Consider the following 25,458-nt stretch of genomic DNA (forward strand, 5'->3'; position numbering starts at 1 on the left):
CCTTCTTGCTAAGCTGTATATCCTATTCCCTGTTGTGTTAATGACTCTTATGTATCTATTCTGAATTCTTATTTCTTCCTATTAGCACCATTTCCACTTGCATAAGGCAGCAGTAAGAAAGCTCCAAGCCATGTGTTCCTTGCAAAAACAGAAATTTGCAATCACAGAAGTCCTGTTGTGTTAGTAAAAATGTGAGAATTTGAGTCACAACAATGTCAGGAAGCAGAGTTCAGGTCAGGCTGGCAATAAACCATCACAAAGATGTGTCCTTTCCAGAACAGCATTTGAGGTGAGGCTATCCTGCATTGCATGTGTGAAATGCATGATTTTACTTCTTAAAGTGAAAATTTCTGTTAAACAGAAGTTAGCTGGCTATTGGAGAAGTGCTAGTAAGGCAATCCCAACACCCCTTTCCACTGTCTAACCTTTAGGGGAAAAAATTACCAGCTTTATAGAACTTTGTCAGCCGCATCTCCATTTTTCTTAACTTGATCTTCATTTAACACGGACTAGATGGAAAAAGCAGATTATGCAAGAATGTTTCTTCTGGCCACTTGAGGGTTTTAACAGCAGAATAATAACTAATTCCCCATCCTGCATGTAATTATGGCAAATTCTGCTGAGAGGATCAATTTTCTCCAGTCTCCATTCTCCCTTTATCTAATCATATTCAGTAGGAAGCTTTGCCAGTAATCTGGCTGGCTCAGTTCCACTTCAGGATAGTTCTTTTACAAAAATCTCTTCTTGAACAAGTTGTTACAAATACAGTACCATTACAGTATATTGTGTTCTTCCAACTTACAGATTTTAAAATGTAACATTTACAGTGAGAGCAAGGCCTATGGTTCATTCAGATGCATGAACTGTGTGGCATCAAGATTTTTATTAACTGCATTTGCACATGGTGATTTATCTCATTTGATGCTTTCAGGGAACCCTCTTCTTGCTAATGGGTCAGAATTGGTCATAAGGATCTGCTCCAGCCCAAGATACAAAACTCTTAATTAGATGTGACACAAATACAGTTCCTTTTACAAGAATTAGGTTGATAATAACAGCAGTAGTTTGAATTAAGTGTAGTTCTGATATCCAGAAAGTTATGGGCTAATTCCTTTTCCTTTCAATGTGCCCTAACTGAAATGTTAAAAACTCTAACTGCACACTGAAGGCAAAACTTTTTCCATGGCCAAAATGAGTTTTGCCATTAAAAAAATACATCCTACATAATTCTCTTTGTATATTGGAAGTAAGCCCATTAATCTCATGTCTTTTGAAGCTGAGCAGCTGAGGGTACCTGTGAAATCACGAGACAATGGTGCAGGTGTGCTTAGTGCTTAGTGCTAGTTCCTCCATGGCCTGAGTGCCTGGCAGGCTGCCATGTGTGACCCTGCCCTGCTGCAGCTCGCAGCAGCCAAGGCACAGCTCTGGGTTCCACAGCTGCAGACAGAGCTGAGGACAGACAGACAGTTCTGAGCAGTGCAGCTCAGCTGAGTGTGAGCTGCAGCACAGCCTGAACTGCACCAGGGTGCCCTTTGTCTTTCACTTTTCTGGAAGCCATGCAGATGCCTTGATACCATCACCCCCCTCATGTGTGAAAATGGAAACTGTTCTCCCAATGTTTAGAAAAACAGGAATGCTTGGAAAGTCACAATGAGCCAGAGCTGTTGAAAGTGAAACAGCGGATGATATCAGCTGCACCTCCTGCTTCCAAGGAGACTGACATCTGATCCTGGAAACAAAGAATGTGGAATGATGTTTTTGATTTGGAAGGCTATTAAAATACTTCAACAGGTGCTCTACCTGATATGTGCCTGTTCTAGTGCAGAGCTTTGCAAATTTGGTATTAACAATGCTTATTTTCTTGAAAGCTGTTGTGCCTCAGTTTTGTGAATTTTTAATTTGTCATCTTTATTCAATCTTGAAAGATTTCTAAATGGATTTTCCTTTCTACGTTCCTTGCATCAACAACTTGCATTACTTTCACGCCCAATTTAGTGAACAAATTGGTCCCAGGCAGAAAGCTGCAGTATGAATCCACATTTCCCTGAAGGATACCTGCTTATGCTTTTGACAAAGGATCATCTCAAAGTGGAAATGGATAAAATGAGAACTTTCTTGGAAGTAGCTTCAAATGTGGGTCACAGCTTTCCAGCAGACCAGTGATGAAAATAAAATGTGGCTGCTTCCTCCTCTGACCCAATTGTTCTTCATTAGCATCAGCAATAAGCCCTTCTAAGCAGTACTGCAGTTCTCTGGCCTTTTAAATTCACAGAGAGAAAGATCACTTTTGTGAGGCCTGAGAACAGCTGGTTTTACTTATGCATATATGATCATGTGGGAACAAAGGGAATCACTTAAAGCAAAGAGCCAATAATTTCTTCCAGAGATCTTCACCTAATGTATGGATGCCTGATTTCCTTAAAGTCCTGCTTGTAGCAAGCATTGCTTCCTAATAAAGAGACTAGAACAGAATGTAAGCACTTGCTGTCTTTCATGGTCATCTTTAAAAGAGAAAGATAATGCATAACATGTTCAACAAGATATTTTTCTTCCCAAAACAAAAGCTTTCTCACTTGCTCAGGGGCAAAAACCCTCTCAAGTACCAGGCCATGGTGATGTACTTTGTTTTTAAAAAAAAAAAATTTGGGAAACAGATGTTTAACACCAGGGCCAAGTGTTTGCCTAAGCCAACTCTCTTGGGGAGCTGCAAGGCAAATATCAGGAAGACAAAGTGGTCGCTCCATAGGATACCTATAAACTGCATGTTAACTCTTGAGATAGACAAGGAGACAGAATGGCATTTTTGTAAGCCTGGGACTAAAAATTGGGATGGTAGTGACAGACAAGGCAAGAAGACAGATGGCAAGCCACAGCAGGAAGAGTGTTAAACTGTGGTCTCTAAGAGGGCCCACCATGATCACAGGGAGATTCAGATGGGACCAGCTGGGAGAGAACCTCAAGTCTGTTATGTTTTGAGGTAGATAATTTTCATCCTATTCTTTATAGTGAGTTTCCCAAAAAGACACAGAAGAGCTTTTAAACTTGAAAAGATAAATTTTTACTAGACTTTGACCTGGAGTGGTTGGCTTTTGAAATAAAATACAAAGGAAATTCAAAGTGACTCAACAAGATGGGATAGAAATTAATAAGACGGGAGAACATTTTGATGAAGAAGCTGTGAGTGAAAATTGCTCAGGAAGGCAGGCAAAAGCTGCCCTGTGGAGCTGGATTGTTCCCTGCGTTTGACATAAAGCTCCTGTGTGGTGTTAAACAAGCAATTTCCTGCAAGTATCAGAGAGACACAGAATCACAGATTGGGCTGGAAGGGAGGTTTAAATTTAAAGATCAGTTAGTTCCAACTCCCTGCCATGGGCAGGAGCATGTCTGCCTGCTTTGAACTTGTTTCATAGGTCTCTGGCTGGAGATGCCTACTTGCTTGGATAATTGCTGGGATAGAAGTGAAGTCACAGGGAGCTCTCCTTGGCATGTAGGAGATGATCACCTCCTCCTGCACCCAATCTCTATGGAATTAGTAGCCATTTTGTGAAGAAGTAGCCAAATGAGCTGAGTTAAGGCTTATAAAGGCTGTGGGGTTTTTTTACAGGTTGAGTACAGGGCATATTTAGAGAGCATCCTCAAGGAAAACTTATGTATGATGTGCACATAGATGGCTATGTTGATTATACAGAAAAATATATACTCTAGACTTCATAACTAGACTTCTGTCCTCTGATTTCTCCCCAGCTTCAATTTAGTTTAAATTGTAGCTTATGCCTCTGTGTGTGTGGTTTTCTTTGGGATCTTCAGTGTTTGGATTTTGTAACAATTTGTGTTAATAATGAGACACTAAGTCATTTCCACTGTCATATGGAGTTTTTTTGTAGGCAGAAAATGCAAATGCAGCCATGTGCTGTTGGGAATCCTATAGTACCTGACTAGTTCCAAGAGAGGTCCCCCAGTTTTTCCAGTATCCAATGTTGGTACAGGTAGAGCACTTTTTATGCTCTCTGTGCAGTATTTAATGGTCTGCAGATTTAACCAATCATCCTAATAAAATCTCAAATATAGAAAATCTATTCTTTAAAAGAAATGCAGAGGCTGAAAAAGGCTGGAATAAAGTTAATCTCATAAGCTGTTACCATTTTTGCATTGAGTTGCAAGCCTTATCACACACAAATTCACTAGAACACAGTGTAAAAAGGTTAAAAATCAAGTATTTTTGGAAAGGTAGTAGTGATAAGTAATGTTTAAAAGAAAGGCTTAAACTTTGCTGTTTCAAACATGTTTGCCGTTTCAAAGAGCTTCCAGCTTTAGCTTTAATACCCTCCCAAAATGTTTCCTCTTTAAATTTGGCTCTACCCCCAGAAATAATTTCCTTCTTGAAACTGAAAACAGCAGTGACAGCTCTTCTGCATGTTAAGACGTCACTGCTTAAAATCTGATATCGCATATCCCTGCAGGCTCAGAAACTGGAGCTTTATATTGCTGCAGAAGGTTGATCTCCAGCTGCCTAATTATTCTGTGCAGCTGCTTCTTTCAAATCCTGTAAGAGCCTGGTGTATCAAAGTTGAAATTATCAATTTCTGCCATGAAAAGCTTTCATAAGTCTTATTATATATATATTTGGTTTTATGATTTCAAATGGATCCATAGAGAGTTGAGTATGTAGCAACTGTATAAGAAATTCTTTGAAAACTGAAATTCAGGTTTTTTTGTTTCATTTTTCATGTAATATGTCTTCATCAGGAAAGATGCATTTTCAGAAGACTTGAGCCAGTGAAAACTTGCACACCCTGACATTCGCTGAGTGCCTTTTGATAGTATAGTGTAATACAATACAGTGTTGGCTACAAAATATGTTTCTTGCACAGCTGTCCTTTGCATTCAGTTACTTGATTTCAGTAATAATGAAAAATAGCCTGTCCAAAGTAGTGTTTCATAACACACTGTAAACAATATAATTTGATCTCAACAGCATTAGGATGGTCAATTAAACAGAAAGTCGAGCCACCAGCCACCTGTTAAATCCCTTCACTGGTGCTCCATCACCAAGAAAGCTTGCCCTGTGCTCAAGCTCTCCCAGGGTGTTTTAGAGAAGATGGAAAGCCCTGAAGGTCACCCCAAGGGATTTCTGGGGGCAGAAGGAGACAGGGAGGCTTGGAACCTTCACAGAGAGGCTCAGTCCTGTGACAAGTCCTGCTAGAGCCACCCAGCTGTGACAACAGAGTCAGTGCTACTGCATTTAATATCTGCTGAAGTTGTTGAATTTTGACAGATCTGACAACACTAATCATGTGTTTGGTGTTAGAAGCTTAGGATTTGACATAGTGGTAGACCTGCATATCTTAACTGAAGGTTTTAACCCTGCTTTGAAATGGAAAGGAAAACATCCTCATGGACGAGGAAAAGGCCAAGCTACCTAATACCTTCTTTGCCTGTAAGATCAGGTGTTCTCCAGGTATCCAGCCCCTGAGCTGGAAGATAGGAACAGAGAGCAGAGTGAACTCCCCTAATCCAAGGGGAAATGGTCAGTGACCTCCTGCACCACTTAGACACACACAGGTCCATGGGGCTGGCTGGGATCACCCAGGGGTACTGAGGGAGCTGGTGGAGCTATTTTCCATCTTTTATCAGCAGTCATGGCTGGTACACAAGCATTTGTGGGATCATGGACATCATACTTTTGATGTCCAGTTGGTTCACTTTAACATTCTTCCATATTTTAATCAGGACAAAAAGGTGTAGCAACATGCAGGTAAGCATGTCAGCGTGCAAAAGCTAATCATTTTAGAGTCACTTTTAAAATTCTGTCATTTTGTTTTTATTCTCTTACATAATATACAGAGGGATCCTCAGCTCACAACAAACATTGACACATCCATTGCAAATAGTGTATGCAGTTCGTACACTTTGCTGCAGGTTACCCTGCTACCAGATTCACTTAATTGCTTCTAAAGTTGGGATGCTTTTTTTAAGAACACAATTTAGGATGATGGTGAGTTTATTTTTGAAAGAATAACTACATCAGTGCCTGTTTCTGCTACCTAAACATAAAAATCACATGGGAGTTTAAGCCTTCATATTGATTTAGAAATACCTACAACATGAGTTGAGTTGGAATTTCTGTGTTTCAGCCATAAATGGAAATGTAAGATTAATTTTGACTGAAAGGAAACTTGCCAAAGGCCACTAAGTAACATTGTTTTGAATAAGCAAGTGCTTGCTGCTGTGAAGTTTTGCTGAGATTAGGAGTGAAAAAGTTAAAGGGACAGAGTTTCCAAAGCATTTCACTCCCATGTTTGTCAGTGGAGTGAATCCTAAAAATCCACTCAGAGCTAAACAGCTGATGTCTATGATTCAAAAAACAGTGTCACACCTTTTCTGATATATAAACATACACTTTTATAGGGCAATATGGCTAAACTATTTTATAAGCAACTGATAAATTGCTGTAACTTGTAGGGTTTGTCATCCATCTTGTTCTACTGACTGCCTGGACAAATAATAAGCCAACTTTGCTTGTCATATGTTATCTTAAACTGATGACTTTGGCTTACATTGATTTTAATATTTTAAGGAGATTTTTTTCTTCTTCTGTGGTTAGTTCTACTATTACACTATTTTTGTCCTCTGTGAATTCCCCAGTTGAGAACAGTTAATTTTTTTTAATACAGAGAGATAATTAAAAACTCTACCCATACATGCATCAAAAGATACTTGCACTTATGATAGTATTAATTTTCAAAAATTGTTCCATAAGCATTTTCAGAATTGACCTCTTTAGTAGGAAATATGTGGGAAAAAAATCACATGGTGATTTGTGAAATTTTGCTTCATTACCAGGAAAAAAAAAAAGATTCGTTTCTATACCTCACAAGACTATTTCCTGATGCGTTCAACGTTGTGCATTTATGGTTTCAAATACCCCATTTCTTTACTTTTATGATACATTTTCATTATTCCATTCCCACTTATAAAACTAATTATGATAGTACTCAACATTGGCATTGTATTTCTCATCCTTGCAACAATTCACAAATGAGAAAAGTAAGGATTATTGGCCCTGTATCACTGATGAAAAAAACTGAAATAGGAAGGGAATTGGAGCTTGAATTTTACTGTAGACCTTCTGATTCTAGTCTTTTGAGTACTGATAACACTAAGCTTCCCATCTGAATAATAAAGTTTTCTTCTTCTCATAGTATTAGCATATATGCCATGCTTTTAAATTTGCTTCTATTTTAATTTCTTTTCATTTAAACTCATTTCAATTAAGATTTTTATTTTTTTTAATACATAGTTACCTCAATAAATTGTTTTTCAATCAACATTAAAAGTGCTTTAGGAGTGAACTCATGGATCAGAAACTGAACAAAGCAACATATTTCAAAATTTAATAGTTATGCTTGTCTAATCAATACACTGCTAACTAAGATTGAGAAAGTGATTACTTAATAAAGGTTTGGCAGACTAGAGTTGTTTGTTGTCACCTCGATGAGGACTAAAGAAAGCAAGGATGCTCCCTGTGATAGCTGGACTTTTGATCCTCCTTAGAGAGAGAAATTGAAGAGATGAGGTTCCTTTTTTTATATGCATTGGTATATCTGCATGAAAAATGTTGTTCAGCATCTTCCTGTGGATCTTGTTTGTAACCTTGGTGTTACACCTCTCTTTTTTTCCTGCTCACCAAATTAAAACTGGTTCCTTTTGACAAGTGTTTGCCATCAGTGTTTAGAATCTAAATCTTTGTGCAAAGATTGAAGTTACCCAAGTGTTTTATATCTATCTGAAGTTTCTGGATTTCATGTGAGATGGGAAGATAAGCACTTATAGTTGATAAGTTAACTTTATTTCCTAAAAATGGATTAAATTCTCAAGTTTCTTATTTTTTGCAACAGAAATGTTTGCACTCATGAGAAAATTCAGCTGACATCGTTTTGGGAAATCAAGGAAATAAATGGCAAAAACAGCTGTAAGGAAATTAATATTTGGCTAGTTTGCTTGGAGTACAGTGAATTTCTCAGTCAGAGCAGAGTTTCTATCTGCTACAACCATTAATTTTGCTGATTTACTGTAAACATTTGAAATGGCATAAGAGAGCCTAATTTCCTGCCTTTCTTTTAGAAATAGTACTGCCTGATTCCCACATGCAGCCCACTTCAGCTTGGAGTGCTTCTTGGTACTATTTATTGTTCTTGTTAAGCCTGGTAGCGTTCTTTGAGCTCCCACAGTTCACTGCAGAGAGGGACCTGCAGGTCTGTGAGGCATCCCTGAACATTGAAAGTTCAAAGCTGCTTGGGTTGAGAAACCATCAAGATCCCATTCCGCAGAATCTCGAAATTGCGAAGTTTGTGTGTTCTGGTTTGTGACTCGTGAGGTGTAGGCTATAATCTATAGGAAGGAAGCACAAAATTGCCTTGATTTTGTCCAAGAATGAGAGTTTCACAGAACTTCAGGAGCCACTTCAAACCTCTTGTAGTGACAAGATCAGATAAGAAGCACAGTGAAACACTAACTGCAGTCAGTGACGCCAGAGAGCTGTGCTGTTCAGCTGCAGTCTGTGTATCCATCATCCCCGGGGCAGCTGCTGTGAGTCAGCAGCTGACCCAGAGCCCAGGACTGATCCTCCCTCTGATGGCTCAGGAGAGGGGGGGTAACATGTCTGTGTAGGACAGATCAACACAGAGGGGTTATGGATGAGTAATTCCCATGCCCAGGGATGGGGGGAAGCGCCTTCCAACAAGGGCAAAAAAGTAAAACGCTCCTAGACATCAGGAGTAGAGCCAGATCTGTCCTGCTCTCTGTAAAAAGCAAACCTGGAGACATTTCTGTACTTGGTCTTTTGGGGAGTGAGTGAGGCAAACTGGCTGGGCTTGGACAGACAAGATGAGGTGGTCTGATCAGCAGGTTGTGCTGTTGTATCTTTGGAAGCTGTGCCTCAGAACTCCTCCTAACTTGCCACAAATTCCTCATGGCAATGTACACATTTGTCAACAAATTAATAAGATGTTCTAAGACCTTTTAAAAGATCTCTCTTTTTGAACTCTCAGGCTCATTTTCATCATGTCCTGCAATTAATGCAGTTTATGTAATTTAGAATATTACATCTGATCTGATGAGACTTCCATTCTAATCATCACCTTTTGTCATTATTAGATCATTTAAATCTACATGCTGATCTGATTGAGTAATTCTAGTCTCAACCTCTACCTCTGATTTAAGGTGGCAATATCTAAAAATATTTAACCTTACATGAATGAAACTTTGAGTAGCCAGCAGCATGTTTGTAAGTGTCCAGGAGCCAGTGCTAGGGGGCTTGATTATTACTGCTGAGGAGGTGAGAATTTTTCTTTTACTAGCTTGTTTGAACAGTTCAGGAGAACATGTTCTTCAATCATTCTAGACAACTAAACTTCATTTTCTGTTTTATAACCCAAATAAAAATGTCATTTTACTTGTTTCCTGTTAACTCTCTGAAACATCTTGTGCCTCTGCCTTGGCCAAACAAACAGTCCGCACACTGTGGTTCTGTTGGACAGCTAGAAACTGTTTGCTCATTTTGTTGACCCAGTTCCAGCCAAGCAGTAAATGTGGAATACAAAAAATTCCAATTGTCTTGGTCAAAGTCAGAAGAATCAGGTTGTCTGTAATATTTAGTTGCCAGTGCCCAGAAAAATGGGTGTGAATACTTTCCAAAAGAAAAGCTTTAAAGAGCATATGTGATTTTAAGGATTACCATGAGCAAGAGGATTATTATTTGAGAGACAAAGGGAATAAGAGAGTACAGCACATTAAAAGAGAGTTGTTTTACATCAAAGGTGTAGGATGGTTACACACTTTGTATAATACCAGGCATTGGCCAGAGAGCCAGACAGTTGGGATTTAGATTGAGCTCTCAAGCTCTTTCAGCTTTTCTGATTTCAGCTCTATATAGCAGTGTCTGAAATATGCAAAGATGTTTGCATTCAGAAGAGAATTAAGCAACAATAATCAGCTTACAGATTTCTGTTCTGTGATATGCTGAAGAAAAGAGAAAAAATCCAGACATTTAGGTCAAATATAAAAAGCCTCTGGGCTGTTTGGAGTGAGCAGCCAGCTGAATGATTCCAGGAAGAAATTTCTATTAAACATCCCATCAAAATAGCCTCTTCTCTTCGGCAAAATGCATAACTCAAACATTTAGTGTCCTTCATCTTGTCTTGAGATTTGTTTCCATCATCTGATCGCAGCTGAAATCTGAAAAAAAAAAAAAAAAAAAAAGAGTGTGTACTTTAAAATTATTGTGCAATACATATTTAAGCCTAAAAGTTTTGATTCTATCATAAATTTCAGATTAAGAAAATTTACAATCAGCATTATTATGGCAATAGATCGATATTGTCTAGCCCAAAGGGCAGAAGCTTAATTCTCTTGCATCTCATTTTTCTTCCTCTGCCTGCAGATGTAGCTTGTAACTTACTTGTAGGTCAGATTTGAGCCTCAAAGCTGTGACAGCATTCCTGTAAATATGTTTGCAGCTGAATGACAGTTCCACATTGTCTGTCCCAAGAGCTGAGCACAGCAATTCATTAACTCTGAACTATCATCCAGCCATTTGACATATCCCTATGTGTATCCCAACCCTCTCGGGACTGGATTGGTAAGTTCCAGCATTCATCAAATAAAGCATCCAGACTCGTTGCAATAAGCCTACTGTTCATGTAATGAAATAAATGCAGGGAGCATGTAAATGAGTCTTTGGCAGCATGAGCCCTCGGCAGCAGCGGAGTTCGGCATTCCACTTTCCCGATGTTCCCGGACCCGAGTGCCCCTGGGGCCGGCCCGCTGGAAGCAATGGCCTTTCTGCCCAAAGTGTAAAATGCCATCGGTGAAGGAAAGAATGTTCATAGCTCATACATCATCTGGCAGGCTTTCCTTCCTCTGGCAGGGCTTCCCAGGGCTGCGGCGGAGGCAGTAACAACAGCAGGCAAACACCAGAGGGAGTTATTGTTCTACTGGAGAAAGGAGTGCCTCAGGACACAGGGTTTTAAATAGCGTGAGGCTTCTACCCAACGAAAAATGTTCAGGTGACACGACTCCACAAAATGTAAATGGTGAAACCATTAATTCTAATCATGTTTGAAAGAGTTGGTGTTCTTCACCAGTTTTCAGTGCTGATTCCAATGTACTGCTTCTTTGTACCAAGCAGTTGCTGCATAACGCCCACTCACCCTCCAGAAAATTTTTTACATCTCTTCTCAATACTAGAGCCTTACAGTTCAGTGTTAAGAGCCAGATGAGCAGGCAATGAGAAGTAACTTTTTTCACTTGTTTATTACAGGAGTCTTTTCTCCTGGTCCATCCACACAGGCTGATACTCGGTCAGAGTGCCTGTGTCTTGACTGGTAAAGTCCATGTACCCTCAGAGTCCTGGTTCCTCAGAGTCCTGCTTGTGGAAAATGGTCAGGCTGCAACCATCTCCCCAGCTGACCTAGACTTCCCTGGAAGCAAATCTGGATACACAGATAGGAAAGAAGCCAGTGGGTTATCTACATACTGGAAATGGGCTGCCCTTTCAGCAGCTATACCTGCATTTTATGCCTGCTGAAAGTCTGGCTGCCCTATGCTCATGAAGTTTCAGCTGGCCACGACCAGGAAAAGTGCATCCCCTGGGCTCTCCATAGAGAGGCTCTTGCAACTGCTCAATTTGCTCTAACTGATTGAAAGAAAACACAATCAGCCCCAAGGTGAATCTGTGCCGTTATCTTTTAGAGGAGCATTTCAGTGAGCAAACTGACCCAATTCTATTACACTTCACACAATGCTGGGGCAGGTGGAAAGCTTCTCCAATTCACTGCTGAACTTCCAAGACAAAGGACTAAAGTGGAGAGTCACTGTCTGCTTTTTCCGTGCATGTAATGAATGCTTCTGCTCTGACTGCTTTTAGTTTCTGTTGTTGAAATGGTGCTTAACTTTCCACAGCCATCACACTGACTGTCACCTGTGGAATAAAGCAAAGATCAGCTCACCTGTCTTTTCAGCAGAAGACTTCAAAGCTCTATTTTCTATTCTCAAAAGGGTATTCTGTAAAAATCACCCTTTCATTGATGAATACCAAAGTAAATCCCAGCTGAGCCCAATGTTAAATTGTATAACCCTGGCTTTCACAATGCTGCCAAGGTGAAGGATTCTGCAACAAAACTATTTTTCCTAACAGTTCTATTGCAGGTGTGTAAGATCTAATGGAGATGAGCCTATTCTCTTCTTAGGTGTGTCAGCTTTACAGAGCTCACCAGCACAAAAAGAGGATCTTGGCATTCTTACACTGGCGAACCTAGAAGACGCTTCATACATCCGGGTGGATGACTTGCATTGTCAAGATCTTTTAAAAGATCTGGGCGTTATTAGAGGTGGGTGCTTAACTGTTGATTCATTAAAACAGAACCATACATGAATTATCCAGGCGGTCAACTTTTTTCTTCTGGTGGGTAAAAAAGAACTCTGACAGAACTGGGATCACACTCTTGCCTCAACTACACCAATGTGAATGCAGAGGAGGAGAACTGTATTTAGGTATTTGATGATGTAGATAGGCAAAATTCTCAAAAACTTCTATGCAGACCAGATGTTCAAGTAGTTTTGATTTTACAAAGCTGTTTAAATATCAGTATCTCTGTGAAGTCAGGTATGATTCCTTGGTTGCAAAGTAATTAATTGCTCCTCATTATGAAAGTAAAAATCAATATAAATCAGTATAAATGTGATACTTCTTACAATATTAAATAAAAGTTCTTATAAAACTTTTTAATAAGACTTCAGATTAGGAAAATAAAACTCCCTGGTCAAAACTCTCATAGTCGGTGTAAAGTCAGAGGTTCTCTGCACACCTTAAGTTAGACTTTAGTGGTAGTGTGCTGTCTTCAGAAATGATATTGTCATACAGTATCCCTGGTCCTGTTTCAGTTTCTTTCTCCCTCCAACTCTGCTAATACAGCTGTTTTCAAAACCCATGCTGTGAATATGGACTTAAATTAAAAAAAAAAAAAAAAAAAAAAGAAAGAGAAAGGGTGGCGAACAGGGGAAACTGCTACCAGTAAAGACAATTGTCATCAGATCTTGTCCTTAATACATGCTCTGGAAGGAGCTGAAGTGATCCTTTGTGAACAGCCCATTGACTGGGGACATTTCCATTACAGACTTTCAAACACGTCCGTGTGTCATTTCTCTGTGACTTGCTCACAGCTCCTGAGCAGTGCAAGTGTTTCTTCTGCAGCAGCACACAGCACTGAAGTGATGGGAAATAACCTTTTTTCTACAGCAGCTTTTATGATGAACATTGATGTTTGGCCTGGAGAACACTGGCTTGTTGGGGAATGGATAGAAGCTGCACAGGAGCTTGTGGCTGTAGCAATTGTCCTGTATTAAGTACAGATAGCCAAAACAAAGTGTTTTATAGACCTGAAACAGCATGTTGTCACCACCCAAAACATAAAATCATGGTGAATAGCTCTTAAGACAAAAGTGCCACAGCAAACATTGGAGCTGTCATATTTGTGTAAACCCAAGAGAACTATAAACAGTTAAAATCTGAAATGCCAAGCGTGACTTACATTCAAAACTATTCACTGTGATATTACCTTAAAGCTCAAAAGGCTCTGCCAGGCAGGTTGCAGGGACAGCAGAGGAGGCATTTGTAACATGACAAGTCATTTCTCGCTAAGATCTTTCAGGATCTGGGTCTGTGAAAAGAAATCTTCAATTGTGAGAACAAGGGAAAAAAAGATCAGCTTGGCCTTGGGAAAATATGGCTTGTAAAGCTCATAGAGCTCTCCTTTAATAATACATTTTTAGATACCTGTGCTTTTGAATGCCTACTGTAAAGAACACCCACCCTTTGGAGACCTTTCATGAAGACATATCATCTATGATAAAAATTTATTTTAGTCACGTCAGTGTGTGTGTCCATATGTCAGACTTCTCTTCCTTAACAGGGAAGAGAAGCACTGGACAGTAGTGCCAGTGGCAGCACAGAGACTGATTCCCAAGAGTAAACCTCTGAATGACTCTTATAGCCATCTTTTATGTTTTCTTCATTTCTATCAGAAGTTGTTACATCAAGGTATTAAGTCACTTTATTTGATGTTTGTGGTCTTCTGAAACTGAAGCCCTTCCACCTCATCTGAAATACAATGTCTACATTTCTGCTACAGCATATTTTCCTTATCTCAGCTGTGTCAAAACCCATTTACCAAGGTAAATCCAAATGATTTACGTATTAAAAACTCATCACTCCTTTGAATCCCCTGAACAGTTTATTCCTCTCATTTCAGTAAAGAATATTTCTTTAGCAAGTTTACCGGATCCTTCAGAACTTGATGGAAATTTATCACTCTTAGCCTGTCATCAAAGTCATCAAAGTGTTTAAACAGTGTCTGCCAATGCTGAGCTGTTAGCATCCACTTATCCCCTTTACTACAATGCCTTAGTTTGATTTATGCAGCTGAATTTGCCTCAGGAAAGTTTCATAGGCCTCAGCCTGGGATTTGCATGAGGTTACAAACTCAAACCATGTTCAGGTTCGTCAGGAGCAGTCCCAGAGCCAGTTCTGTTTTTCCAATTCTGTGTCCAGTCTAATCAGTATTTCTCACTGGAGCCTGGATCCATGAGGAGTCCTTTGGGAACCCAAGCTCTGTCTAGCTTCTTTTGCTAAATTGGAGAAGCAAAGGTTGAAGTGGTCCATTCTGAATCCTGTCTTACTTCCACTTTCCGGGATCCTTTGGGAGTAGATTTCTCACCCTAGTTCTGGTTTGGCAGAAAAGACAAAATGTAAGCAGGACACATTTTTGTATATAAGTTTAAGGACCTCTTTATAATAATGTGATGGCACTGTGATGGCAGTTACAATGTCCATTTCCATCATTCTGTTTTCCTTCATCTCTAAAATGGCACACAAAACACACCCACTCCAGAATGTCCTGTGATTCATGTGAAAGCCTTGGCCAAGCCTGTACTTGACAGCTCTTGTGCTTTGCTGAGGATTATTTCAGGGGGCAGTCAAGGAGAGAACAACTGAAGACTGAAGCTGTTTGTATACACACAGATGTGTACTCCTGGGCTAACATTTCCCTGCCTGACCTCAGGAAGACTAGATGAAACACAGCACTAGCTGCTGAGTCAGTGAGGCTCTTTGAACTGATAACTGTGGCATGTTCTGTGATGTGGTTTGCCTGGAAACATATTTGTTTCTTTTGAAAATACAAAATGACATCAGTTGTAGTGTGCATTGAAAAACCTAGGCTGAGATGGCAAGCTGTTTCAGTCCATAAATGATTGCAGATGTTTGGGTGAGGCTGCAAAACACAAGGCTTTTCAAGCGTGTACATTTGGGGAAGGAAGCTAGGGACACATATAAACATGCACATAATTGTTATATATTGCAGCCTGTCAGCTGGTCCCATTTTGGAATGGCTATTATTAAAGATGTGCAAAAGTAAGTGGAAACTATGATAGCTGCAATGCATCTGGTTTTGTGAGTGTTTTCTATTTCTGACCCTATAGGCTTTCTTCCCTTTGTCTGATGCCAGTTACATACTAAACACATAGAACTATCAACAGGCTGGAAAAGAGGCCTAGGAGGTATACTGCTGGTTCTTATTATCACCAGATTGCAAAAGCATATAGCCTGAGCTGGCTTTCAAGCAAGCTAAGTTGCAGCTCTATGTCCCAGGAGCCTGCCTTGCAGAGCAGGATCTGGATGGTACCAATTTAGAAAGCTCTCTAAGTTTGTGATGCCCTTTAAGAGAATGAGTCATTTGCCAGAGTCACAGGCCTGGGAACAGGATAGAAAGAAGATCTACTAGATAAAGAACTATTGGCATTAGGTCTTCCTCCTGATCTTTGAATTTGGTCTGTTTGGCCCTGAGTTCCAGAAGGAAGGTCCAAGTGGTTCTTGCTGACACAGACAGCATCAAGATGGTGAGTGGCAAGGGCTGTTGGAAGACATGGACATCTTCTTCCCAGCCACAAGAAAATACAAGTAATTGTGTGCCTTCACCTTCAAAAAGCCAATGGCCGGCAAAATCTGTCATCACAATAATTTTTTTTTTTGTGTCACCTCTTTGGACCAAATTGCAGCCTTTTAATAGCTTGCCATGTGATAATTCTAACAAATCCTTTATCTGACTTGTTCAGCCTTACCCTCTATGCAGCGGTGGGCAGAGTGAGGAGGGCCTTGCTGCAGTGTGTTTGCAGTTGTTCTGCAGCATTATCTCTAGCTATGTGTTGAGTTCCTGTAAACCCAGTTACTGACATCTTTGCACTCCTGTGTTTATTACTGATGAGAAATTAAAAATAAAGCTTCAAGTATTAACATAGCAGAAAAGTTCATCCTTCAGTTCTCTTAAAAATTAAACTGTCAACTACTTTTTCAAAGTTGTCCTTTTAGGAAACTACAACTTTTGCAATGTGCAGTTGGAAGATGGATAACATAATTTCTTTCCTAAACGGTGTTGTTCTTTTCTATTTGACAGACACTTTATTTTAAAGTGTGAGTATGATATAAGTGTGCCAAAAATGCTAAAATTGAAGTGCAGAAGGCTAGGAAAGAAAATCTGGTTTTTTTATGAAAGGTCAAAAACTATTTATATGCTTTGTTTTTACTCCATGGATTCAAGAAGCAGTGATGCAAATAAATCAGAATCTTTTTTTTCATTAAAATAAATTAAAATCTCCTAAGGAATACCATGTCAGACTAGTAAGTAATTGCACATAATTGAGACTCACAAGTGAAAAAAATGGGTTTCAGGTACATATATTCAAAAAAAGTCTGTAAATATTGATTGTGTGTGCTAGAAGGCAAAATTTAGCCAGTGATTTCCAAATTCATCACTGATATTCTGTTGTTTGTTCTTTTCTCAGTACCCCCAACTTCATAAATATGTTTCTGTTTAAAATGTCTTCTCAACGTCTGAAAGTAAAACTTAGCATCTGGGAGGAGAAAAATGCACAAAGTCTTTGTAGGTTCTGTCCACACAAACAGCAGCAGACAGCAACTTAGATTGAAACTGGTGTCCCAAGTGGCACCAGGGACTAAGGGTTTCATCAAGGGCAGAGTTATTCATAGGAACAACTGAAAAATGTTGGGACAGCCCACATGACTGGAGGACTGTGATGGATGGCTACAGGCTGTTTCAAAAAGACAGGCAGGACAAAACTGGAGGAGTCTCGCTCTTTATCAAGGGGAATTTCTGATGCACAGAAGTCAACCACAGCAACTGTGCAGCCCTACAGAATGCCCTTAAGATCAGAGAAGGCATCTTCAAGGGGAATGTTTCAGTAGGCAACTTCTACTGACCTCCAAACCAAGACAATAAGACCAACAAAGCCATATTTGGGGCACTTAAGCAAGCTGTGGCAGGTTCACAGAGCCTGCCTCATGTGGGTGACTTCAGCTGTCCAGACATTTGTTGGAAGAACAGTACAGCAACTCATGTTATCCATCAAGTTCCAGGAGTGCCTAGGAGGACTGCTTCCTCATACAAATATTAGAGATGTGCCAAGCAGGAATGAGGCACTGCTGGACTCCCAAACCGAGGAAACCTGCTTAGAAACACCTTGGTCAGTGATAGCCTTGGCTGTAGGGATCACAGTATTGTGGAGTGTGGGATCGGCTGGGCATACTGAAGGTTAGTACTAAACCAAAAGTTTTAGACTTTAGAAGAGCAAACTTCAGCTCAGTCACAGCTCAGGTGGCAGGAGGAGCAGGTGGAAAGGGAGGGTGGTAGTGTCCTCTGGAACCTTCCATGGAATATAAACATGGAAACAGGCTGGAAAGCTTCCAGAGAAGGGAAACAAGGACAATCAAAGGACTTGAAAGTCTGCCATATGAGGAAAGGACTGGGTTTGTTTGCCCTTGAGAAAAGAAGGCTTAGGGGAGACCTAATCTTGCAGGGGACCCTGTCTGAGAGAAGCTGCCACTGCCATGCTAATAACACTAACACAAAGCAACAAGTACCTGATAGCAAGATGGAAGCATTACTGAGACAACAGAAGTGCTTGGTTGCATTAATTTTATGGCACCATCCAAACTCCTGAGTCAGAACTTCAGTGTCTAGCAAGGCTGTACTCTCAGTAGTGATGGTGAGCATCAAAAGGAAGGGGAGACAACACTGCAAAAACTGTTGTGCTGCAAAGAATGTGAAGTGAATTTTTGGTTACATCATGCAAAAGCATACGATTCTGCTTCATAGAACATAGCATATTTCTGTGCCTCAAGTGATGAGAGTTTCACTCTTTGGCTGGTTCTGGGGTAAGATGTAAGCCTGGGTCATGTCCAAGCAGAATTTACCTGCAGTGATGGCAATAGCATGTTACACCAGCAAGGACTAAAGACACTCTGGTGCTGGAGAAAATTCTCTATACTCTGGATGTTTTGGTCTGAGGGCTGAGGAGCACAGCTGCCTTCATATTCTCCTTTATTGGGCAGCAGCACATACCAAGCAGGCTGATCTCCACATCACTCTAAACTCAACATTGCTGGCAATTACAGCTCATTCTTTAGGAAATGCCATCTTGAGAACATGATTTGAGGTATTGGTCTAAAAGCTATGTTAGGTCTGGAATCTGTATTCCTATTTAAATCTCCCAGCCACAAGAGGTAATGGCACATAGACAGTTGGAGAAGGGTTTGCTTGGCCAAGGTGCTATGCAGCAGAGGTAGTTCCTCTGTAAAACCAGTGGCTTTGCTTAGTCCCCCGGTATGCCAGAAGGGGTTTTATTAGGCTTTGCAAGATGTAATCCAGAGGACCTCACGGGTTTTTTCTCCTTTTTGTTCTGCCTTGGACAAGAAGATAATTTCAGATTGAGGCATCTGTAGCATATGTTTTCTGCAGAGCTGGTAATAATAGAAACATTGCAGTGAGGTCCCTGCATGAGTTACGTCACTTGTTTTTTGACTGGGCAATCAGAGAGGAGCTAGCAAGAAAGCCTGCTGTCAGTGCTGGAGAAAGGATGTAGGTCCTGGCAGCAAGCCCAGGTCTGCTCAGCAGATCAAAGGCTCTTCCCTTGGCTCCCATAGCAGCCGGAAAAGCAGCTGCCCAGTACACTTTCAGCATCCTTCGTTCCTTTCTCCTCTGCCAGCAAATAACTTCTTTTTGCTCCCCACCTCAGCAATAGTCCCTTTTTTTCCCCCTCGGTATCTGCCAAGCAAGGTCCTTTTATGGAAAGTGCTTGTGTTTACTACCTGCAGATCTCAGGGCCAGCCAGTGGGAATGCACTGGGAATACTCTGGTTCTCACATGCTCCTCCCTTCCCCCAGATATGCTCCCAGCTGAGATTTAACCTGAAGATGAGGCAAAGCTGAAAGGAGCAAGCCATGGTTCTAAACCACATGCCATTTTCCAAGCCAGCCTGATGGAAGATTTGAATTTGGAAAAGTACTTTTTGTGCCAAAATAGCATAACAGCCATGCTTTGAAACCCTTCCCACTCACCTCCCAGAAAAATAAATAATGTGGGTTTTTTGCGGGCTTCTTCGTGGTGGTTTTTCCTTTTTAAATACACGACTGCCTTCCTCCAAAGCTGCTGCTTGTCAGTGCTGCTCCTGGCTGTCCCTGTTAACTGATTCCTGACGGGAAGTTTGTCTGCCATGAAAGGAGAGTCAAGCAGACGTGTCAGAGAACTGCAGACTCTGCAAGAAGAACACTGTGTCTGCTATTGCACTGCTGTTTCTGCTTCAGTTACACTATGGGCTGGCTGATGGCAGCCTTTAAAAACAGCAGCGCTGAGCTTCAAAGGCTCATGCAGCCTTACATACCAAATTACTGCTAAATAGGGGATGAAAGCCTGACCCCTGAGTGCCCCGCTGGCAGGGTCTGCATCACCAGCACCTTTTCTCCTCCCCGGTTTGGAGAGTTGATCAGCCCAGTAGTGTTAGGTGAATAAGCTGTCCTGCACGAGTCTGCTAAAGGTCTTGAAAATATTTTTGTAGTTGCTTTTGTAAGCACTGTGAGGCACTCCAGCCTGCAGTCACAGCTGCACTGTGGATATGAGGTTTGCCTTGCTCAGTTAGCAGTCCCCGAGCTTGGGTTTGCTGATTAATTATCTGCCGTCATCACGATTAGTATGGGAGCAATGTCTTAAAAGATTTTTGTTCCAAATGTGAGCTTCTAATGGCTATTAAAACTGTGAGTGTTTGGGAGCTCCTCTGGGGAGCTCTTCTCCCTGTGTTCACACACTGCTAATAGCACCTTCATAAGGGTTTGCCTGCTACAAATTGCCAATAATTAATAATATTCTATATAGAAGCATCAGACACAGTTAATGCATGTGACTACAGGCTGGCCCAGTGCCTAGCCCAGATGCTTTGTAGACAAGTTTTTCTCTGCCTCAGTTTCTCCTTCAGTGAAATCAAGAGAATATGAGACAGTAATGTTTGTGGGTGGGTGGGGGAAACCATTGGAAGGGACAGGTGCAGAAGCGTAACAGGTTATTTTCCATAGCTTTCCTTATTATACCTGATGCTTTTTTAATGGAATCTAATTTTCTAACTCATCTTTTGCATAAATATGCCATATTAGACATCAGTGGCACGGTGGGAAGAGTTGGAATAAGTAAAGAGAGGGAACTTCAGGATCATTATCACCAGAAATACAGATAATTGTTTATTATCATAACTCTAATGAGGCACAATTATTCCTGCAAATTTTTTTCTCATTGTTGTCCTTAATTTTTCTTCTCCATGTGTCTCCTACCACCATTTCTTTATTATGTATATTGCAAAAATGCCTCATGGGTCCAGTGAGGCACCAGTATCACAGGAAAGCAGTGGAGCTCCTTGAGTATGTGCAGACTTTTCTTTCTATCTCCATTTTCTGTCTTCTCTGCCTTTATTGGCATCTTCTTGCTTGCCTCTTCTTTCCTCCCTGTGAGTCTGGTTTCCTCTTTACTACAACTGAAACAAATAATTTTGATGAAACAAATATAAAGAAGGAGTGCAAAACACTCTCTTGTGTTTTGTTTAGTAGTGAAACACGCAGCATTATAAAATACCAAAACCCCAATGACTCTGTAGGGAAATTCAGATAACAAGTAAAACATATGGACACCCAGAGTAAATACGTGGATGCACGAGGCAGGATTCAATTCAAGATCATGATGTGTCTGCATCCCAGGAGGGATATGAGATAGTCATAGGCCCTGGACTTCAACACTTTTCAGAATTCTGGAAAATTAATCATTACAGTAAGTTTTTAAAGGTTTTCAAGGAGTGGGTGAAGAAAGCAATTTGTCTTGAAAGGACAGCTCAGCGCTTTCTTGATCTTTTACTGTCCCGGTAAATCATTTATCAGAGAAAACTTTCAGAGAACTCCCACACAAACTATGCTAGACAGAGCCTCCCAAAAGTAATATTACTCCTCCTTTATGCTTTCCAGACCTAAAAAAAGAGAGGCTGTAATACCAGGGTGGTACGGGCTCCTGCTTGATAGTGCGAGAGTTTCAAAGCTTCCCTTTTCTGAAATATTAAGTGAATTGTTCGGGATTATTTCAGGATGTGCATTTCTCATTTAACCTTGCTTTTATATATTTTGTTTCTCTGATACCTGACACAAAATTCAAAATAGTACCAGAGTGTGAGATCTTTTCTCTTTTGAATTATTATAATGGAATATGAGCTTTGTTTTTTTTTTTTCCCCATTAATTGTTCTGGTTCATTTCCCTAGCTTAGAGCAGAGGTGTGGTTTGGAAGGCTCAGATTTTAAAATATTAAGAGAAAGGGGGAAAAAAAGCAAAAAGGAGGAATTTCTCGCTTCACATTAGAGGCTCCCAGAAAATCTAGGATCACATACATGACTTCTGGAGCAATACATTTTAACTTGTGTTCATCAGATATGAGGTTTTGTCTGGTCTAAAATATCCCAAACTATTCACTGTCATTTGTATGCAGCATCAGTTCCAATCTGCAGTAACAATAAGGAGGTATTAAAAAGGAATTTCTCTCTATATTTTGAGTTTCAAATTATTCAGTTACAATTGGTTTATAACAGGAATATTAATTTAATTCAAGGACCAGAGCTTTGAGAGCATTCTAACAAATTGTTAAGACTGGCAATAACAAATGGGACTATGAGGAATAATGGATAATTTCTATTATTGTTTTCTCCATGGCTGTAACCTTTTCCTCATTATAGATATTAGCACATTGTGAAAGGGAAGAGTGTAGGAGGCACAAGGAATAACTTTGTGTTAATTTTCAGCAAGAAAAACAAAAGCAGGAGTTCAAAAGTTTTGTGTCAAAACAAAGTGTATGCGCAGAGAAAGTAGCTATACATGCAAGAGAAATGTATTTTTATCGTTATTGTTCTTATCATTATTATTTTCACCTAGCATGAACTGATAGATTTTAATAAAGCTCCTTCATCCTAATTATGTAATTAGCCACATTTCCCGTGGGCTGTGAGAAACCTGGAGAAACTGAAAAGGGGTGAAACAAGTGGGTAGGTGGAGATTATAGAGAGAGAAGGGGCTGAAGTGAGAAAGAAGTAGTCCAGGGGAAAACAGGCTTCATCTGCTATGTTTCTCATGGAAAAATTGTCCTCACCCTTGCCAGCCTTGAAACTTGGAGGCTTTAATTGTGGACTCAAAATAAGAAACCTGTGGTTTTCTCATTCACATGGGCTCCGTCTGCCTAACCGCAACATCTGTGAAGCAGCTATGGTGTTCTAAGCTCTCCCAAACCTAGAATTTTGCAATTAATTTTCTGGAAAAGCTACTTGAAACAAAGTGACAAGAGCCTGTATTAAATGTTCGGTAACATGTAATTCATAAGTGTCAAATGCAATGTTAAAAATCCCCCTCTCCCCTGCCCTCATACCTATCCATACTTTGGTTCACCAGGAAAATTTGATTCCCCTCACCCCAGAGAGCATTTACCTGGCACACAGACCTGTTCCTTGTGCCCTGACTCATCTCTGCTCTGGGACTGCGTCTGCCTCAATCTCTCCTCTGCCTCCATGTCTCAGGAAGACAGCGTTGGCTGTTTGCCAACATTAAAGCAAACATGGCTGCAAAATCCCTTCCACACAGCAGCTATTTCCAACAAGCTGCTGTGAAGGAATTTCTGCTAAAAACAGAAGAGAAAAAAAGAGCTGGTATCTCAAAATGCTTTCCTCATTGCAGCAGTCAGCTGAGGAGGCATGTCAGGAGAGAACAACATGATGCTGTTCTTAGGTGATGTGGGGTAAGGGGAAGAGGGTAGGAGACACTGAAATGTGTTCATAAAGGAGAGAAGGAAACCTCCAGACACACAAAGAGGAGAAGCTAATGTGCCTTCAAAGTACATTTAACGTGGGATTGCTGACATGTCATCACAAGCACCAGCACAGAGCTATTACATGGGTCACTGCAGGGACAGGGTTACTGTGCCCTTCTGTAATCCTGTTGGATTTATTTTATATTTAACTTTGCTGTTGAATTCCACCTTGTATAATGTTTGGTTTAGGAAAAAGTGCTACAGCATACCATTTTTTAATTCTCATCTAGCAATAACACTTGTAACCCCAACACCCCCCATATAATTTTTGTCTGAAAAGTAATGTAAAGTCTCTTTGAATAGTATCCTTCACTCTTCACAGGTATTTTTCATGGGAACTTCAAAGAGAACTTTTCATTTTTTAGATACTCATGTTGTTTTTGCAGGTGCTTTACAAAAGTTTCCATTAACAAATAAACAGTAAGAGTCAGGTGTGATTAAAATTGTTCAGCCACAAACCATCAACACTGGATAAGCTAAAATACAGTTGAAGTGAGTTGCTTAACAAGTGCTAAAATCTGACCTAGCTCCATAAGAGGTGTTATAGAACGATGCTGCACATAACAAAAAAATACCAAAAATCTTTCCAAGTTTTGTGAATAGTAAAAGAGATGACTATGTTCATTATTGGTTATAAACACTTTTAACCCAAGCTTCTTCTTAATGCAGTTTCACTGACACACTCACAGCCTTCTATCATCCAAAATACAGAATCATCATCCTTCTTAAAAAAAAAAAAAAAAAAAAAAAAGTGGTTCTAGAAGCAAGCAAAAAGCAGCAGCACATCAAACATGTTTGTTACTGATGTCAGAAAACTTGTAGCAAAAAAAAAAAAAAAAAAAAAAGAAAACAGCTTCAAGCTTACAGTTCTCATAGGTGGATTTTGATATGGATATGGTGGGAGGGTGTTGAGACAAGGCCAGGGTCTAAACTGTATGTGCTCCAAGCATTTGCAAGGAAACTGGTGAGCCCTGGCTGGCCTGGGATGCTAGGAAACAGGACTTTCTAGGGATGTTTCCTTTGAAGGAAGAGGCAGCACCAGCAGGTCAGCAGCTGCCTTTGTTGAGGACACCTGACCAGCAGCAGTCATTGGGTCCATCCATAGTTTCCCCTTTGGTGGCAGTATGAAGAATATCCCAAAAACACCTGTGCCTGAGCTCTGCCTCCCCTGTCTGGGTCACTTGTGCATGAGGTGACAACCCTGAGCTGTGCAGGTGGTTCTTAGGACACTCACCCTGAGCAAGAGTCACTGACAACAATTCACTAACCACAGAAGCAATCCCAGTAGCTTTGTGTATTTGACAATGGTGGCCTTGTATCAATTCAGAGTTTATATATTTCCTCAGAAATCCTCTTACTAGTTTTGAAAGTAGTAGAAGTAATGGATATTTCTTTCTGCTTCTTGATAAATACATTGAAGACTGTGAACAAAATCCAGACAAAATGTTGCTTGGGGCAGAAGAAGTCCTTGACATCTTCTGGAACAGAAGATATCTTGCTATTTTTCTTTTTTTTTTTTTTTTTTTATTTTTTATTTTTAATGTATCAGACTCATGAAAAAAAGGATCTATTTAGAAACCTATCTGAACAAATAGCTCCGAAGACAAAAGATAATTGCCTAATGATTGCCACTGTGGTAGCAACAAAAATTTAATTATTAATGGTAAGACTTCATCTCCACCATTTTTGCAGACTAATATGCCTTGTGGGATAGGGAATGTGCTTCATTAGGGGCTTCTCTTAAAAAACAAATGCAAACCATATGCACGTTGAGCTCAAGGTCTTTACCTCAGAAATAATTATGTCCATAGCTACACACTGCCTGTTAGCTAAATGTCATTCAAGGTCTTCCTTGTAATATTAGAAGCATGAGTAATACCAGATTAACCAAGTTCCTGAAAAGTATTTTGAGGGCTATTCTTTAAAGCAAATTAGATTGTGGGACATTGCTTAAGGCAGAGAGAGGACAGGAAACCTTAAGGAACGAAGCAGTCCTCTTGATATTTACTGCAGGGTTGTCTGTGTATTGTTAGGCACAGGACTTTTGCATGTGAATAAGAGCCACATGTACATGAAGAGAGAATAAAAAATTAAATTAGTTCAAATAGTGCCTCTAAATTTGTGATCTCCAAGGTGGAGGATAGCAAGTGCACAGGTCCAAAGTTCCAATAA

General features: G+C 40.2%; 1 protein-coding gene across 8 annotated transcripts in view; it reads left to right on the plus strand.

Moving 5' to 3' along the window:
• DLGAP1 (DLG associated protein 1) overlaps nucleotides 1-25,458 on the plus strand; it is a 407,137-nt gene that overhangs the window by 329,383 nt on the left and 52,296 nt on the right. For 7 of the 8 annotated variants that reach the window (XM_058041385.1, XM_058041393.1, XM_058041401.1 and 4 more), the window contains one exon: nucleotides 12,249-12,389. The exons of the other annotated variant lie outside the window; for it this stretch is intronic. In XM_058041385.1, the coding sequence (XP_057897368.1) occupies nucleotides 12,249-12,389 (141 nt within the window). The remainder of the gene's footprint in view (nucleotides 1-12,248; nucleotides 12,390-25,458) is intronic. 8 annotated transcript variants of the gene reach the window in all.

This window comes from Melospiza georgiana, chromosome 1 (assembly GCF_028018845.1).
Source record: "Melospiza georgiana isolate bMelGeo1 chromosome 1, bMelGeo1.pri, whole genome shotgun sequence".
Taxonomy (NCBI): domain Eukaryota; kingdom Metazoa; phylum Chordata; class Aves; order Passeriformes; family Passerellidae; genus Melospiza; species Melospiza georgiana.